The 19,594-nt window shown below is 36.3% G+C and overlaps 2 protein-coding genes across 2 annotated transcripts; both read right to left on the reverse strand.

The window, feature by feature from the left end:
• Positions 1-1,815: 1,815 nt before the first annotated feature.
• On the reverse strand, positions 1,816-6,947 carry LOC311294827 (uncharacterized protein; the record flags this gene model as incomplete). The annotated part of the gene is made up of 4 exons (XM_084415861.1): positions 1,816-2,673; positions 2,988-3,119; positions 5,069-5,353; positions 6,770-6,947. 4 exons carry the CDS (start codon positions 6,945-6,947, stop codon positions 2,327-2,329), a joined length of 942 nt encoding a protein of 313 aa, XP_084271987.1. The 3' UTR covers positions 1,816-2,326.
• A 4,039-nt stretch (positions 6,948-10,986) lies between these two features.
• On the reverse strand, positions 10,987-19,438 carry LOC311295025 (uncharacterized protein). The gene is made up of 7 exons (XM_084416200.1): positions 18,916-19,438; positions 16,503-16,835; positions 16,037-16,339; positions 15,826-15,954; positions 15,676-15,717; positions 11,916-12,265; positions 10,987-11,449 (listed from the first exon to the last, which is right to left on the reverse strand). The coding sequence occupies exons 1-7, from the start codon at positions 18,959-18,961 to the stop codon at positions 11,399-11,401; spliced, it is 1,254 nt and encodes a 417-aa protein (XP_084272326.1). The 5' UTR covers positions 18,962-19,438; the 3' UTR covers positions 10,987-11,398.
• Positions 19,439-19,594: the final 156 nt, after the last annotated feature.

Here is a 19,594-nt window from a genome sequence, read left to right on the forward strand (position 1 = left end):
ATTATATTTAACCGACTTCAGATCGATAGATTTATACGAGTTTACACTAATGAAAAAATCATTTGTGACTGTTTTTGATTATTTCACTGCTGGGAAAACAATAAATCAGCGTTGCGTAATGAGGAAGCAAGTTCATCATTCATTGTGATTTAAATGGATCAGATTTGATTCCCCACACCGGAAGTAGATCACGACACCAACTATCAAACATTTTGACATTTGACGCTGTGAATGGGTGTGTTAGAAAATGTAATCTCCACCAATAAATCAAAGTCCAAATTCAAACTAATGTCTTCAACACTTTAAAAATGCAAGCTAACAATTTTTATGGAAAACAATTCAATGGGTTACAGTAAAATCCTAAAAAATGTTAATTGTAACATTTATATCATTGTAACATTTATATCATGAGTAATTATGCTGCAAATTATGAGTATGAAAATATGTTGTTACCAAGACAATTAATTAGACAGTTGACACATCATTACTTAAGACACGTTTTTTATTAATATTAAAAAGTTATAGGTTACAAATATTTTTTTTAAATAAAACATGTTTTGTTTTAAATGAGGCTTAGTTTCAGACCAAAACTACAGTTTCTCATTCACATTATATAACTGTAACATACTGATTGTCCACTAGAGGACAGAAAATGCTCAAACACCTGTTTTGTTCAGTTGATATTAACACTGATCAAAACAGCGAAACTCACACTTTATAATGTAACAGACATGAAACATACATGGTATTAATATCTGCATAACAGACAAGATCACGGTTAATGGGAACATGTTCCATCAACTTTAAAATAACCACACACAAGAAATGTTAGTTTGAAGTTTAAAGAAGCCCTTTGTCATTATACTTTTCACAGGCTTGCAGATCATTTCAAACACATTTGCCACAGCATTCAGGGATAATGTCGCTATAGACAAGAGCTTTCAGAGATCAGTCCATCCTTCAACAGTGAGTTTGTCTCTGGCACATCTTCTCTTTCTAAGGAATCTGTAAGATAGGATAGAAAAGGTCAGTGAAATTAAAGTGTTGGTTTCATCTCCATCTAGTGTGGATGTGACCGTTACCCAAATATATACCCTAAAATATACAAGACGGGAGAAATACAAAACAAAAAGAGATTAGAACAAATAACAATCATTTACATCAGGTGCTTTTAAATGTTTAGCTAATATTTGGCAATTGATTCTGCCATTAGATATTGAAAGGATTAATGAAAAATAAAAAAAAACATTGCATTGTCGTCTCCAGCACTAGATTGTTAAATAATATTTTTAAAGCAATATGGGAGCTGTATGCCAAATTTAGCCAATAAATCCAGTAAAAATGTATTACTTTTTGAAACTGATTCACATAGTGCCTATATGCACTTTAATTCCCACTGAAGTGCCTTGAAACACGCATTATTCATTGTGTTGACGTAATTCCCACTGAAACAGGAAGACGGGGCGGGACATATCGAACAGCTCCTCCCCTTTTTTAAATAGCCAATAGCGTGTCGTTTATATCACGAGTCAGTCAGAGCTGTTGAGCTTGGTAAAGCCGCATTTGACAGCTTATGACAGTCTAATAGATTCCCCTTTTAGATTTAAAATGAAACTCTTGTTAAAGCAAAACAGTGATCATAATCATGCTGAGGATGTGTAGATTGAAAAGTCTGTAATTTATGTTGGTGTTTATTTGGTGTTATCTCTTCTATTCATCAGTGCTGTTTCTAATGCAGAGTCTAAGTGTTTCTCCTCCATTTTGTTTTAAAATACAGAATTCTGTGCAGAATTCAAATGGGTCCAATTTTTTTTTGTGGTCTGTGTCAACTCAATCATATGATCTGCTATGTGTTGTCGTGTCTCTGGACTGGAGCTGTGGCGGTTCGCGTGACACTAATGTGAAACCAGACTTCCTTTGCCCCAATGGAAAGCATATTACACTGTCTGAATCGTTGCCTATCCCCTATATAGTGCCCTATGTGCCATTCACCATGCATGTAGAAAATAGTAACTGTTTTAACAAGTGACTGATTTCAGCATCTATTTATAATGTAGGGGGCGGAGCTTCAGATTCTAGAGATCATTTAATTGGATGGAAAATCTGATGAGAAGATGAAGTGCAGAGTGATGATCAAAATCAGAGATCCATATTGGCAGACTTAGTTTTAAATGCTTATATAATCTAAATGTGAATTGTGTCATTGTTTTTGGAGCACACTAGCTTATAGATAACAGTAAGGCTAACATATTCATACTGAAAGCCAAAAAAACTTCCATTTTGATTTCATAGGGACTTTAAAAACTATTACACTGACAGGTTTGAGCTACTCACCGTGGACAAGAAATGTCTTGGAGATCATACTTCTCCCATTCCTGGTAATATTTAGTTTATAAATGCCCAAATCTGTAGGTCTGATGTCATTGATTGTGAGATATCCAGTTTTGCGATCCAGGTGAACTCGGTCATCATGATCGCGACAACCGCTATTGTTCAGTTCATCCAGTCTGGCAATGATTTCAAAAGGACTGGTGAGATCTGTGCCTAATTCTCCAAACCTCCACTGTAACACATCACAGCTCTGTATTTCAGTGAGGCCAGTGTTTAGAGTGATGGACTCTCCCACCGTCACTAACACGGTCTTCAGTTCAACTTTCTCAGCAACGTCCTCATCTGCTGAACAAACGGGAATGGAGGTAGAGATTAAACATTGTAGTGGTGTTTAATAACAGAATAGACTCAATAACAGTATCTTACCATTACTCAGTTCAGTGTCTTGCCCGTGCACGAGTTTGGCCTGATTAAACTAAATGTAAGTCAAAATGTTTTTATATATATATATATATATATATATATATAAACAAACATATTTTTTACCTTTTGCTTAATCATGCCAAACTCGTGGGCAAGACACTGAACTGAGTAATGTGTATACATGTATATAAAGCTAATATTTTCTATTTTTTAACACTCTAGATCAAACTTACCCATGTGATCTGTATTTCTATATTTCCTGAGGATGATGAATATTCCAACAGCAGCCACAACAATTACTCCAAATAAAACACAGATCAGCACTATATGACTGGACGATAAACCTCCTTCTGTCGACCCGTCCACTGTAATATAATGCATTAGAGAGAGTTAACACGCAAAACTTGTGAGATTACAAAAATGTTGACATTGTAATTATGGGACACTTGAGAACTGGAAATAAAGTTGAGAGGTAAGAACTGTTTTTCCTGCTAAGACAAAAGCTGATATAAAACTCATCCTGCAATAAAGCAATAAAACGCACCCTGGACAGAAGATCTCAAAGAAAGAGCACAGGACATTGTCCTGCCCAAACTTATCTCCCTCCTTATCTCTGCATCCCACCTCTCCCTCCTCCCTTCCCCTTCCCCCTGATTCAAGTCACTAAAAGTTCACTGAGAATGTCTATATCACATATGATGTATCTTGTGAATCTATTGTTTTTCCTTTTCATGTTTGGTATCATTTTAAGTGTATCAGTGCGATTGGTAAAATGGTCTTAATTTCATTGCAGTCATTGGTATTATGAGAAAGATTGAGAACTTAGGAGAATCCTGTTCTCCTCTTTGGGTGATATCTCTTCAAGCTATCTGATAATTCTCCTCAAAGCCAGGTGTTACCCCCTGGGGTACATGAATTGAACCAAAAAATCTCTAAAAAATATTGGTACAACCTTTTTGTTCTGGTCTGGGTATTTAAGGGGAAGTGGCAGAGCAGACTTTGGGAACCTGTAACCAGGAAAACCCCCATACAGTGCTGTTTCAGTGTTTTCTCAAGTCTTACACTCACACACCACTGTGTGTCTCTGTCAGGAATGCATTTCTTACTCTTAGAGTCATCTTTGAGTAATTGATGTCATCATGCATTTATTATTTCTGAATTGGCTTTTAATAATTTACTTGTGTAATTGGCATGATACAATTTTACCTGACAAATAAAATGTTATATTTGATTTATTCTGCATTATTCTGAAATCATTTTTTCAAAAAAAATGTAGTCTGTTGTTTCCTCAAATCTCTGTCCAGGATAGATCAAACCGAAGGCACTAATGAATGGAGCATGGGGCACATCATTAGGGAGACCTTCCGATTTCTGACTATCACTGCCAGCGCACATACCTGTATTTACATCCTGTTTTCGGTCGAAGTCCAAAGTAGTCGATTGTCGAGTTCACGCGCGTGATCATAGGTAACTAAACCTATGCGCGTGAACTCGACAATCGACTACTGTGGACTTCGACCGAAAACAGGATGTAAATACAGGTATGTGCGCTGGCTGAATTAACATAACTTTTATTGATATCTTTCACATCTACTGCAGTCAGATTCACCGTGTTCACTCAGAATGAATCACTCACATGACCTGTGCACTTGTAATGACACATCAAGGATGTTAAGAGGCTAAAAGCAGGTTTAAAACTTGCCCCATTGAAGTCAACAGGGTGCATATTTTAAAAAGAGGATAACACGGTGTAGGCAACACAGATTTTTGTCGTTGTTCTCTGTATTGACAGCACTCCAAATGTACAAAAAAATGAGCTCAATGTTAAAATTGACCGGAGTTCTCCTTTAAAACAATGACACCTTTTGTTATGAGTCAGCAGAGAACGGCCACTTAGGGTAAAATAGTTCGCACTGTATCCTCTGATTATTTCAGAACTGGCTAGATTGTGTTCGTGAGCAGACATTCGCGATGTGACGTCTCAAAGCGAAACCAGGTTCTTAATAAATGAATAATTTAAAATATGGGATACCCAGAGTAATCAAAAATCTAAATTAAATCATAATCAATATTTATGATTATTGTCTGAAACACAATCTAAATTTGATTATCATTTGAAATTGGAGTCAGATTAAGCGTAGAGCTTGAGTAAAATTTTAACTAAATTCCAATAAATTAAGTGAACTTCACTGGAGCGCTGAAAAGACATACACGCATTATACCTTCACCCACATCGTTGGATTCCTTCGTTGGGCTAATGGGTGGGCTTTACAGTATCAATAGTGTTGAGCAGAACAAATCAGTGCTGCCGTACCTGCACATGTGTGACAGAGTGTGTTGATGTCCAGATGTGTGGTCTGGTTGCTGATGGGATTGTTCAGCACACAGCTGTAGGTGTTTTTATCCTGATATTCCACCTCCAGAGGTAGAGAGAGACTGATGCTGAGATCAGACGCACTGATGCTGGACAATACACTGATTCCTGCGTACCAGGAGAGAGTCACATGACTCACATTCAACACTGAACACACCAATGAACATGATGATGATGATGATGATGATGAACAGTCTCTGCTGATGACAGGAACAGGCAGACGAGCTGGAAAACATGAAAGAATAAACAGAGAATAATCAATTACAATCTTTATATAAATATTTATCTAAATAGAGCCACCTTGATGAAGTAGTTTGAAGAAGTTTAACATGCAATCTATAAAAGTGCACTTTCTACTGCAAAAGAGGAACATCTGGGTAAGTGTCAATGTGAAATTTTATATTATTGGCTCTTGATTGGTCCATTTTAATAACAAACTTTTTAAAGTCAACAAGCAAACACATTTTACTTCCGTCATGTGGCTTATTTCTGAGTGAGACAAAAGATATTCAATGAGAAGAATAATGTAGTTGAGTTGTAAATAGTTAATGTTACATATCACAGTGAAACAATGAAGCCAAGGATATTGTCCAACAAAAAATTACAATAATTGTGTTTGCTAAATTGATTCCTAACCTGATTCCTACCTTTTGAAGTTTAATACATTTAGTTAATTATTACTTTTGTTAATGCCATAATTATGATTTATCAAAGCATTATTTTTTTTCTTATGTTGCAGAAATGGGCTTCCATAGTTTTAGTTAGAAAGAGAGTCAGGGAACAAATACTTATCAAAATAATTTTGATTTGCCAAAGATAAAAGATACAAATGCCATGATATAAGTTCATTATGGGTCTGGTGATGCTCATTTACACAAATAGATCTATTTCTGCTGAACGCAATGTCCAAACTTAATGAATCTTGATGCACATAGTCAAATTCATAACAGGACATTTTGAGTAAACATGCAGAGTTTTTTTTAAATATCATCCCTATATATCACACAAAATCTGTGTAAAATGGCTCAAAAGACTGACTATGCATAAAAATGCATTATAGTTTCAATACAGTTTAATGATTCATTTAATTAAAGTCTAATCAGTCTGCAAAGAAATCTGCAATCTCCAAATTACTTTTATTTTTACATATCATATTCATACTGTCAAGTTGCTAAACATGACTTGCTGTCCAATTAAAATGAAGAGACAATATTCTCATTTGTAATATAGTATATATAGAATAATACTTCCATACTGAGACTCTCAAAGACTCATATTTGAAAAGAGACAAGGCCATTGAATAACTGTATCGTCTACACAAGCCATTTGTGCTTGGACCCCGACAACCGACGCGTGTGGCCTGTTAAAAACTTTTAAACTTTAATTTGTTATACCAATAATAAATCTTATTGCACCTTAATTATGCGACGTTTAATTTTGGAACTAAAGTTATATTTATTATATTATATACTGTATAAAGTTAGATTTAACTTAATGTCACTTCTCCTATTGAATGAGCAGAATGTAACAATGTCATCATCTCAATTACCCAACTATAAAAGAAACTGTAATATTAATCAGTTTTGCTGCTGACTGCAAAGCAATGAAATCAAACCGAATGCATATATTTTAACTACTCACCAGAAACAATTATACTGAATTTTTTGGCTGTGGCCACATTTCCGCCAACGATCCGTAGCTCATAAAGTCCAGCATGTTCAGTTTTGATGTTTCTGATTGTAAGATCTCCAGTCTGATCATCCAGATGCAGTCTGTCTCTGAATCTCCCATCAAGAGCATTACTGTATAATGAGACCATATTGATCATTTTGTTGATTTGAGCTATACGAGTGCTGTCAGGTCCAAACGTCCACAGTATCAGATCAGCTTTCTGTATTTCAGTATTAGTGTTCAGAGTGAGAGAATCTCCCTCCATCACTGACACTGACTTCACTGCGTCTTCAGCACCAAACACACCTGAGGAACAAACAAACAGTTTCTCAAATCGAGATCATTTCTGTCTAAACAACTTCATGAAACTTAATCAAATTGAAAGGGCTGGTAGATAGTAGCAACACTGATGTTCTGTCTAGTCGGACGGTACATGAAGTCTCTCCGAGTGAGTCCAACTGTATCCCACACTACTAAAAAATATACATCCTCATGAACATAAAAAACGAATCACATGTGGGTTTTTTTTTGCATATTTTTATTTTCGGTTTCATCACACTTTGTTCTAATTCACCAAATGGATACACACAAAAAAAAAAAACCTGGATAAACAGCTTAAATACTCGATCTCTACATGGGCAGGAATGACACGCCCCTTTCCACTGATTGGTCAACCAACCATAAAACTGTGTCGTCATCAGTTGTTCACCAGTTTCGCGCAACTCAACAGAATAATAGTAATCCGCTACTACAGTTGTACCGATTCTAAACGAGTTTATTGCAACACCATTTAAACTCTTTCTCCTCAAACAACCAGACAAACCAATGGCTTGACCCAAACTGTACCGGGGCAGAACCTAGGCAGGACTCTCTTTTGTGTAGACATAGGTTATTGCTATAACTACTCATGCCAGAGAAATACACTATTATAGCCTAGGTGTTTATTTCAAAAATATTAATGTAAACATCTGCTCCCACATAACCCATTAGTCTTCTTATTTGGCACACCGCCTGTTTTATATAGCTACTATTAGCTAGCCAACTTTAAAAATCTGCGTGACAAAGCTGCTTGACGCACTGAAAAATGTGGAGCCAATGCATTTACATTGTAGTGCAGACTAGTATATTTTTAAGAATCAATGCAGCAGTCGTAGCTTTTGTTTTAGGCAAAAAGCTGAGATTAATTTAATTGGGACAGCCTTCATTGTGCTGCTGTGACGCAATCAGCCTTCGAATGTGCCCTTCGAAGGATGCAGCCTCTGAATTGGGCAATTGTTTTATGAATGATCATTGAATCTTTGACTTAACCGATTAGTTCAAAATGCTGTGATCTTTGTTTGGAACTATTTTTGCTTCTAATATAGAGCAAAACAGTCAATATTGTGTCTAAAATGTGTGAAATTAACATTAACTACTTTGTTTTATAAAATCAGTGACACATTTTTAATCGTGATGGTATTCACTCTTGGTAGTGTCATGTTATAAACATAAAAACTACACATTTAGAATTTTTACCGTATTATGTTAACTGAGTTTGTTTGTGCTGCTGTCATTTGTTTCGATTTCTGTGCGACCCAGGCAGAAAACTGACAGAATGAAACACGGCAATGAAACAACGTTGATCTGTTGTTAAAATGTTTTCACTTGCCCCTTTAAAAAATCCACTTGCCCCGGACAAGTGCGCTGTATTAGGAAAGCTGTGTTGTTGTAAAGTGCCCGATGTGCAGAAAATGACTAATTATGTTTTATTAACAAAGTTCGGGAGGAACAGCCTTCTACATTTCTGTCACTAATTTTGAAGACGCAGTAGTTCAGTGCGGCAGCTACACACTGTCATGTTGTAAATAAGAACATCTGTTTTGCAAACCCCCATCAATGTTGTGGTTGTTGTTATTGTTTTTGGCGTATTCCTACCAACTCAACGTCATTTCCATAGAAACCAATACAGATATTCCGTAAAACAAAAGAGCAGCATGGAAACACAAATAGAATCTGAACAGTTGCGATACACAATTGTGAACAGTCATTCATTTTAGATCAGATTCCAGACGGATACACACACGGATACAAATCGGATTTGGACTGACAGTGTGAACACAGCTTTAGACAATTCTGTATCCCTTTTTATCTCTTTGAATGGAAATCTATGGAGCTTGTTGCTAGGGTGCTCTAAATGGTTGCTAGGGCGTGGCTTGATAGCTTCACTGTCATCCAGATAGACTGTTTGGTTGCCTGAGTAAAATAAGCCCACCCTCATGTCTCTATGGCTGTATGACATTGTGATCTAGTAAGCCTTAAAGTTTGTGCGATAAAAAAAATGAATGTATGCAAGTTACAATAGTAGAAAAACACGTGCGCGCACCTGTTTCATCGGAAGTCCCTTCACCGTAGTATGGGGCAATTCTAGGCAGCTCTTGCACCCCAGGGGAAGTTATGTTTTTACAGCTTGTCGGCCTCTTTAAATGTGGTAACCCAAATGTTTCTACAAAATTCGCGCTCGGAGCTGTCAAAATGCGTGCCAATGTTAAGTCTATGGTGACTTTTTTATAAGCGATAAACATCGTACGCCCGATAGATTAAAAAAAGTCATAGCACATCTATCCTCAATAAGCCGCACGATTTGACATCTCCTCATTCATGTGGATTCTTCTTCTTGTCCAGAAGTAGTAGAAGAAGAAGAAGCATGCCAGAGAACAATGCTTTGCTTATAGCCGCACCACTAATTAAAGAGTGTTGCCAAACAATAGGCTAGGCAAATGGATGCCAACATCAGCATTTTAATGAGACGTTGCATTTGGTAAACCACTTAGACATGTTTTATATTAAATACTGTAGTAATATTTTGTTATATATGTATAATCAAAGCATTTAAAATTATTTCGTTTAATAGCAAATACGCATGCCTTGAACCCAAGCAAAACAACGATAGGCTTAGAGAATGAAAGCGAAAGTGTCTGAGATTTTTTAAATCTGTACTTACCTTTCAAGAGTAAAAAGTAGATCAATAAAAGCCAGATCATTTCGCTGATGTAGATTAAAATGAAATCTGATTTATAATAGCCTAAAGTTGTAGTGTATTTGGTCATCAGAGGTGCGTTCTAGTTCATCTTTCAGGTAGCGCTGCGTTTCTTAAACGCGCTGACAGCGACGATTAACAGGCTAATTTTACCTAATTAACAACGGAACTAATATTATTATGTCTAACCGACTTAACAACAATAGAGACTATATTTTGAATGATAGCCTAATGGTTGCTGGTAAACCAGTAAACCTGCGTCTCGAGGAAAAGTTGGTAAGTTGAATATCAGGAAATTTCTGAGGTAGGATTTTGAGTAACCACGTAAACTTGAATTACCTGTTTCATCGAAACTTTTTCACGTGACCGAGTAAAACATCCAAACTAATAAACACAATGCATTATGTTCCTTTATGCACACCATAAATTGTTTTTTTAAAAAGGCAGACTGCAGGACCATAACACCTCTTGCTTAACATTAAGTCAGTTATGTTTAGTTCAATATCACTAATCACAATACAAACAAAATCCACCCGTTTTGGTTGAGCACTTGAAAAAATGCAAAACACTTGCACAAATGCAAAACATTTGTGATTAAAGACAGCATTTTACCAAATAATTTTTCCTCCCATCTAATTTTTTATCTTTCATTATTTACATCACATAGGCTATGTACTCAATTTCCACAACACCCTATTTCGGGTAAAAAATTTGTGTAAATCCATGTAACATTCGTTCATTTGTTTAATGTTTGTTCAATATAAATTTTTTGTATTATTGTTTTTTTTTTATTGAAAAATGAATAAATTAATTGTACTTATTTCTTGACATTAATGTTTTTTTCTTTCTTATTACAATCTTTTTTTTATTTCAATATGTGAAATGTCATTTTCAAAGGACAATTCAATTTGATTTGCATTTCAACGCATTATCGAACTTCTGTGTGTGTGTTTTTGCGAGGGAGCACAATGTTTTCCGGGAGAACACAAAACATTTGCGAGAAAACGCAATGGTCAAATTTTTCCTTCCATCTAATATTTTTTCCATCACCATTTCCCTTTAGGGGCTCTTATCATACAAACAACCATCACATTTTTCTTTAGAAAATATTCTGAATACAAAATTTAAAGAAAGAAAAAAGTTTAAAGTTTAAAATGTATATATATTACAAATATTGTTTTACAATTATACATGCTACAAAGCATGAACACATTAAACAACTGCAGTTGATTTGATTTTCCGAAACAAGTTGTCAACATCTGGTAATATATTTCTTCCCCCAGATTTACTTTTTCTTTGATGGAAAAACAATGATCATCAAGAGCATTTCATCAGAAAAAAGTTACTAAAAACTAAACAGCCAACTGTTTTTTACACAGTTCAGCGGTTTATAATACTGTTGGTTATAGTACTACTGTCTCCTGACCATTAAGTGTGACAAAACATACACACTCTTAAGTCGGCTTTTGTTGCATGCTTAACTTTACTTATTTTGTCACTTAGGATTTTAGACGGTTGTAAAAATAGAAATGTTTCTTGGAATTCAAATGTGGATATCCACTGTTTATGGTCCTCCTGCATTGTTAAGGGCAGGTTAGACTCCTCTGGGGTTTGCGCTCTCTTTTTACTGGAACCTGTTAGGAAACAAAGAAGCATCAAAGGTAAAAACAGGGAAAGTGTTTGAATTGATATTCCCGTTAATCTAATCATCAATCATCATGTGTCTCTTGATTTCAAAAAGATGGTTTCTACAGAGGCTCTAAAAGGGACATGGTGGTGGACAACTCCTTGAGTTAAGCACTGACTGCATTTCTTTATATTTGAGTCCAAGTTCAAACACTACGAAACGCTCCATTGTTAACATATGGAGCTCTGAAACATTCCCAGCGGGATATTAAAGTGTCTGTCTGAGCTCACAACAGTTTTTGCGAGGGAAGATTTGAAAAATATTTCTTTCTCCCATCCCAAATTTTCCCACCACCGTGTCCCTTTACGTGGGTCCATAGGTTTCTTCTTCACATTCACTTGCCATATATAATAGTTGATCAGTTACAGACTTCAGTAAAACAATTATGACTTTAAAAGACTTAACCAACTCACAAGAGCAACAACACTGAACGTCTTTGAGATCTTCTGTGTCTCGCTGGTGATGTGGAGTTTATAATGTCCATCGAGATTAGGTGTGATGTTAGTGATGGTGAGAGATCCGGTGTTGTGATCCAGTTTCAAACAGTCTATGAATCTTTCTTCATTATATAAGTATTCCTCATCATGTGTTTTATCCCATTTAGCGATGACGGTAAATTTAGCGCAACTGCATTCTTTGGAGTCAGCAAACTTCCAGCATATCCGCTGATGTTCCTGTATTTCAGTGATATCAGTGTGTAGCGTCACAGGTTGTCCTACCGTCACTAATAATGACATGATTTCATCTTTCTCAACAAACTGACCTGGAGAACAAACAGAAAGAGTTTCTCAGACAGAGATCAAACTTGTGCAAGACTGTGTGTAACAGATCTTGTCCAGCAAACCTTGAGACTTCAGTCATTACAACTTAATGTACAGATACTAATGATGCTGAAGTTATAGATTTTATAAACAAAGCATTTATTTACTCAAGCTCCTAAAACAGCTCATTTTGATATTGCGGGATCCGTGATGTAACACCAGCAAATACATTTGCATATACCCGCCTCCAGAGCAGGACATCAACGAATAGTTATACATCATCACACCATAGGCCCCGCCCACTGGTGTTCAGTCTCTTAAAGGGATAGTTCATCCAAAAAAGTTTACCCCATGATTTACTCACCCTCAAGCCATCCTAGATATTAAAAAAATGTCCTGGCTCTTCCAAGCTTTATAATGGGAGTCAATGCTTATATTTTTTTGGAAGTCCATCAAAGCGTGATTAAAGATTAAAAATCTATTCATGATTAAAGTGCTCCACGCATCTCCAGGGGTTAATAAAGGCCTTCTGAAGCGAAGCCATGTGTTAGTGTAAGAAAATTATCCATATTTAAAACTTTATTGACTAAAATAACTACAAACGGCCGTACGCAAGTCGACTTATGCCAAAAGAGTAACACTTGAACTTGATGGTGGTGCCCTGTTTTTTGAACTGCGAGAGACGTCTAAGCTTACGCCACTACTACATCCTACGTCATACATCGTCAAGTGTTCTTTGGTGTAAGTCGACTTGCGTACGTTATTTTAGTCGATAAAGTTTTAAATAGGGATAATTTTCTTACACAAACACATGGCTTCACTTCAGAAGGCCTTTATTAACCCCTGGAGCCCTGTGGAGCACTTTAATGATGATAGATGCACTTTTATCATGGATAGATGCACTTTTATGATGGACAGATGCACTTTTATGATGACAGATGGACAGATGCACTTTTATGATGACAGATGGACAGATGCACTTTTATGATGGACAGATGCACTTTTATGATGACAGATGGATAGATGCACTTTTATGATGACAGATGGACAGATGCACTTTTATCATGGATAGATGCACTTTTATGATGGGCAGATGCACTTTTATGATGGACAGATGCACTTTTATGATGGACAGATGCACTTTTATGATGGACAGATGCACTTTTATGATGATAGATGCAGTTTTATGATGGATAGACGCACTTTTATGATGATAGATGCACTTTAATGATGATAGATGCACTTTTATGATGGATTGATGCACTTTTATGATGGACAGATGCACTTTATGATGGATAGATGCACTTTTATCATGGATAGATGCACTTTTATCATGGGCAGATGCACTTTTATGATGGGCAGATGCACTTTTATGATGGACAGATGCACTTTTATGATGGACAGATGCACTTTTATGATGGACAGATGCACTTTTATGATGATAGATGCACTTTTATGATGGATAGACGCACTTTTATGATGATAGATGCACTTTAATGATGATAGATGCACTTTTATGATGGATTGATGCACTTTTATGATGGACAGATGCACTTTATGATGGATAGATGCACTTTTATCATGGATAGATGCACTTTTATCATGGGCAGATGCACTTTTATGATGGGCAGATGCACTTTTATGATGGACAGATGCACTTTTATGATGGACAGATGCACTTTTATGATGATAGATGCACTTTTATGATGGATAGACGCACTTTTATGATGATAGATGCACTTTAATGATGATAGATGCACTTTTATGATGGATTGATGCACTTTTATGATGGACAGATGCACTTTATGATGGATAGATGCACTTTTATCATGGATAGATGCCCTTTTATGATAGATAGATAGATAGATAGATGCACTTGTATGATGGATAGATGCACTTTTATGATGGATAGATGCTTTTTTATGATGGACAGATGCACTTTTATGATGGACAGATGCACTTTTATGATGGACAGATGCACTTTTATGATGGAGAGAAGCACTTTTATTATGAATAGATGCAATTTTATTATGGATAGATGCACTTTTATGAACTTGGAAGACCCTGGAAGAGCCAGGGCATTTTTTAATATAACTCTGATTGTATTCGTCTGAAAGAAGAATGTCATATACACCTAGGATGGCTTCAGGGTGAGTAAATCATGGGCTAATTTAAATTTTTGGGTGAACCATACCTTTAACAGCAGATATTTGCCTACACTGCATGTGAGCATCGTGAAAGATGTGAGCATCGTGAAAGCAAATAGAACCCATTATGACAACTGATGGTGTCTAGACTGATACAGTATACAGATGTGAGTTCAGTTTCTGACAAACTCCACACGCTTGAGTCTGTCGACAACCGGACAAATGAAAGAGTGAAAGAATGTTCGCTTTGACACATCCAGTTTAAACAGCTTGTTTGCGTCTCTATATAGACTTCAGAAGATCCCACCCAGACAGCAATATAGTGTCGGCCCAGATCCGGGCCACATCTGTGAATTCAGCACGTACCAGATGTGGGCCGACACTATATTACTGATTGGGCAGCGTCTGAAACATTATTAACTTTATTTTAAAGGTGCCCGGATCAAGTTGGAAGATTATATGTTTGTTCGGAGCATTTTGTTTGGCAAACAAGACACAGTGTAATGGAGAGTTTACAAAAAAGTTTGTGTTGAAAGATGAAGCTCCGACTGTATTGGATCTGACAGCAGCTGCATCACAAACCACGTAAATGATTTCATAATCCTTATGTAAATTATGGTTTCATATGGATAATGTTTGTAAAACAATTACTCGTATGCAACAACGAGTGGGCAATGATACTATTTCTAATGCAATGACTTTAGCCAATCATAAAGCTGAGTCCGTTTACTGGCAAGCCGCTTTAAAAACTGACTCACTTTAGTTAAGGGTCCAATTCTCTCTATTAACTAACTATGAACTATGACTTTTGCCTCAGTAAACTCCTAATTACTGCTAATTAATAGTTAGTATGGTAGTTGTTAAGTTTAGGTATTGAGTATAAATGGTCATGCAGATTAAGGCATTAATATGTGCTTTAGAAGTACTAATATAGAGCCAACATAGTAATATGCATGCTAATAAGTTACTAGTTAATAGTCAGAATTGGACCCTAAACTAAAGTCTTACCGATCATTTCAAGCAGAGAATTAGAATGAGGGTTGAAAATAATAATAAAAAAAAACCACAAGGAATATATTTTAATAAATTTTTTTTTTTTTAATTTAAAGGCCAGTTATGGCTCATTTGATGTCACTGTTTCTGTTAATCTTTTCGGCCCTTTAAAACCATTCTGGAAGAAACCAAAAATTTGTTTTTAGTTGTTTAATTTAAAACTTTTTTTCCTGGCAAAATTCCGGTGCATCACTATTTAAACTGTATCTTACCTTTAGTTAGAATAGCAGTAAGTTCAGCTCCATTAGCTTGGCCTGTATAAAAACAATGACTCAATTTAAAGAATAAAGTAGAAGTAAATTCATCCTTTTAATAAAACTCAAATGTTTTTTTTTATGAAATTAGCTGTTGGTAACACATACCCTGTAGATCTGCTGATTTAGATGTCTTGTGTTGATGGTAACGGCAAATAACACCCGAAATTGCAGCCGCAACCAGAACACAAACACACACACACACCAGCACCATTTGAACTGCAGACAAACCTGCTGCTATAATGGACAAAGAGACAGAGTGTCAATATTGTAACAGAATCTGAGAACATCTCTGTGAGTAAATGGACCGTTGCCATACCTGCACATGTGTGACAGGGTGTGTTGATGTCCAGATGTGTGGTCTGGTTGCTGATGGGATTGTTCAGCACACAGCTGTAGGTGTTTTTATCCTGATATTCCACCTCCAGAGGTAGAGAGAGACTGATGCTGAGATCAGACGCACTGATGCTGGACAATACACTGATTCCTTTGTACCAGGAGAGAGTCACATGACTCACATTCAACACTGATGAACACACCAATGAACAATATGATGATGATGATGATGATGATGAAGAACAGTGTGAAGAGTTACTGATGATGACAGGAACAGGCAGACGAGCTGGAAAACATGAGAGAATATTATAAAAAATAAATGTAGGTGTCAAACAACACTTTTAATGCACCAGTTTGATATGTTCATAAATATAAATGTGGCAAATACAAAATAGTTCAATACTGCAATGCAATGAAATTAATTATTTTGCAACTATAGAATGACTCACCAGAAACAATAATACTGAATTTCTTTGGCGGGACCTCTTTTCCACCAATGATCTGTAGCTGATAAAGTCCAGAGTGTTCAGTTGTGGTGTTTGTGATGGTCAGAGATCCAGTTTGATGATCCAGCTTCAGTCTGTCTCTGAATCTCCCATCAAGAACATCATCATATAATGAGACCTTATTGACCAGTCTGTTGATTTGAGCGATGCGAGTTCTTTCAGGTCCAAATGTCCACAGTATCAGCTCAGCTTTCTGTATCTCAGTAACATCAGCTTGTAGAGTAACAGAATCTCCCTCCATCACGGATAATGTCTTCACTGCATCAGCAAACACACCTGAAGAACACACCGAGACAGTTTCTTAAATGCAGATATAAACTGAATATTCTATTCTATTCATTCTTCATTGCTTTAAACAATTGAACCAATCATATTGATAGAGCTTGACGTGTTAGTCATGATGATTCTATCTTGATGTGTCTGGCTTTACCCTATAAAGCCTGTTGTGTTCTTCTGTTGGGCCGAGATTCTCTGAGTATTGCTCGAACTCCCGGCCGTTTGAATAAACCATCTGAGGGACATTTACTGAAGTCTGTCTCGTTTGTTATTTATGCTGCGCAGCAAAGAAGTTAGGAGAAGAGACTCGGCCAGTTGTCGACGGAAGACGCAAAGAGCTGGAGTATAAAAGTTATTAAGTGTCGATTTGTAGACGCTCAGTGTCGATCAGTAGACGCGACAGATTTATTTATTAAGTGTCGATTTGTAGACGCTAGATAGTCAGATTTAGGAAAACTCCATTACACTAACATCCTCTTTTTGAGTTGGAGCGACATGAGGGCGAGTAAGAGATGATTACATTTTCATTTTTTGAGTAAACTATCCCGTTAAGTGCAATAATCTGTTCTTCTAATTCCCGTCTTTACAGGTCCAAGGCCACTCAGGCCCAGTCAGCAAATTTCCTTTGGCACAGATTTGGCCCAGATAAACAGCTGAGCTGTGGCCCAGATTAGATTGCGTTTGCCGGCCCAGATATGGCCCACGTATTCTTTGCCAGAACTGAACCAAAGTAGTGCCATAACTCCACCAAGAATGAGTCAAAAAAGGCTCCCATATGTGAGCCTTGTATATGCAATATTAGCATGGTTGAGCTCTGTTAAAATCAAACTAGTAGGCTACTAGTACATTTTTGAAAAGTACTAGTACTTGTTAGATTTTAACTCAAAGGTAAATAAAACACTCAACAACAAAAATGTAGTCAAAACTATTTACTTTTGACCAGTTTTTAAATAATTGCAGCTACTCTGTTGTGCTTTTTAAGAATGAATATAATTAGCTACAACTACATTTCAAATTCAGCAATATATTTTACAAGAACAGGAACAACAAAATGCTGAATGCAGATATCCGGTAGGCCTAAAAGTTAAGTGAATTATGAGTAGGGCCTAACGTAACTGTTTCTTTCGGACACGTTTGACATAATGAGAGGCTGATGAGCTGAGCATGCGTGCAATTTGTTGAACTGTAAGTGTAACAAAATAAAACATGTTGGAAACATGTTTATCACATAATTACTGTATTTTAAAGATTGGAAACACAATGAATGGATGGTAAAACTAAACATGTATTATTATATTACTAAAACATTATTTTCAGGAACAGCTTATTTAATTTCTAAGTAAGTTGATCACTGAGCATGCGTGATAGCACCGTCTCTGAACCGAACTTTCTTTCGGCCAGCGGGGTCTGATACCGGTGCTGATAGCCTACACGAGCACGGGTGAACCGAGGACTTAAATGAGGGGCTGAATTCGGCGAAATGTAAGTTTATTTAGTAACAAATAAAATAAAATTGATGAAGACCAGTTTATTCACTTCAGGTCTTTAAGACATATGTAAAACATCCGTGTTTACTTTGCACATCGCCTGTTCATTTGCAAAACGTAAATGTAAGAAACTTATCCAAGATGATTATGACAATGAGTACTATTATTTAACTGAAGTTATGATTACAAATGCCTTTATTTGAATGTATTTTTATCCACCGGGATGATAGAATTGACGTCATTACGCGAGGACGTAAAAGAACTGGTGAACCGGTTCATTGAAACGACCTGTCCGAAAGAACTGGTTCGCGGAAAAGATCCGGACTTCCCATAATCTTTGCATTTTTGTTGGTTTCAAATATTTTGTAATAGTACTAGCACCTGCTATACAAACACATTAATTTGGGCGTTTTTCTTTCTCTAGACTACACTTTTCTTTTACTTTAAGCTCCAAAAACAGCTCTAAATTAACGTTAATTCGGCAATTTAAATCATTAATAATCATCATCGTTATCATCATAATTTCTTATAGTTTATATTTCGTTAAGTTTGTAAAGTGAAAGTAAAACTTAAATGTAGGCTAGGCTACTCACCATCATCCACGAGTAACGGGACGAAAAATAAAAAAAACATCTTCATATTTCTGATCCGAGTAGCCTAAAAGGTGGGTGAAAAATGATCTATATAGATATTAAACTCCGTTCGACGTCCAACCGTTTCTAAATGACCTAATTCACATCTTGACAGTGATGATGATTATTAACATATCATTTCCTTTTTATAAATCGTTTTACTGTATTTTTAGCCAAGAGGTTTATCCGAGTGAAAATTGGTGACTCTTCTTAATTCCAATGCTGGGCAAATCTGTAAAAGCAGTAAACCCGATTTTCTTATAAGAAATAAAGGGGAAGTAAGTTCATTAGAATTTCCCAGTGGGAACTTGAATGAAAAACTTTCCATTAACTCATAGCCTACCGGAAGCATCACTCCTTAAACTATTATTTTGACATTCGATCTGCATTCGATAAAGTGATAAATAAGGCTAAAGAAGAAATAAATAGGAAATAAATTAGAAAAAAAGTGTTAGAAAGTGCGAGTGCCACCAACAGGTCAAAATTCAAGGTCAAACTTTCTGTTCATGACAAGTGTACCCAGCACTTCCTGAAAAGTGAAACCAAAACATTTCTATTGCCCCAATGGTGTCCGGCTGCAGTACAGGCCTTTAACCCCGCCCTCTCTATCTGATCCAATGAAATCAAATTACACTACAAC

The sequence above is a fragment of the Rutilus rutilus genome, assembly GCF_951802725.1.
Source record: "Rutilus rutilus genome assembly, chromosome: 8".
Classification (NCBI taxonomy): Eukaryota; Metazoa; Chordata; class Actinopteri; order Cypriniformes; family Leuciscidae; genus Rutilus; species Rutilus rutilus.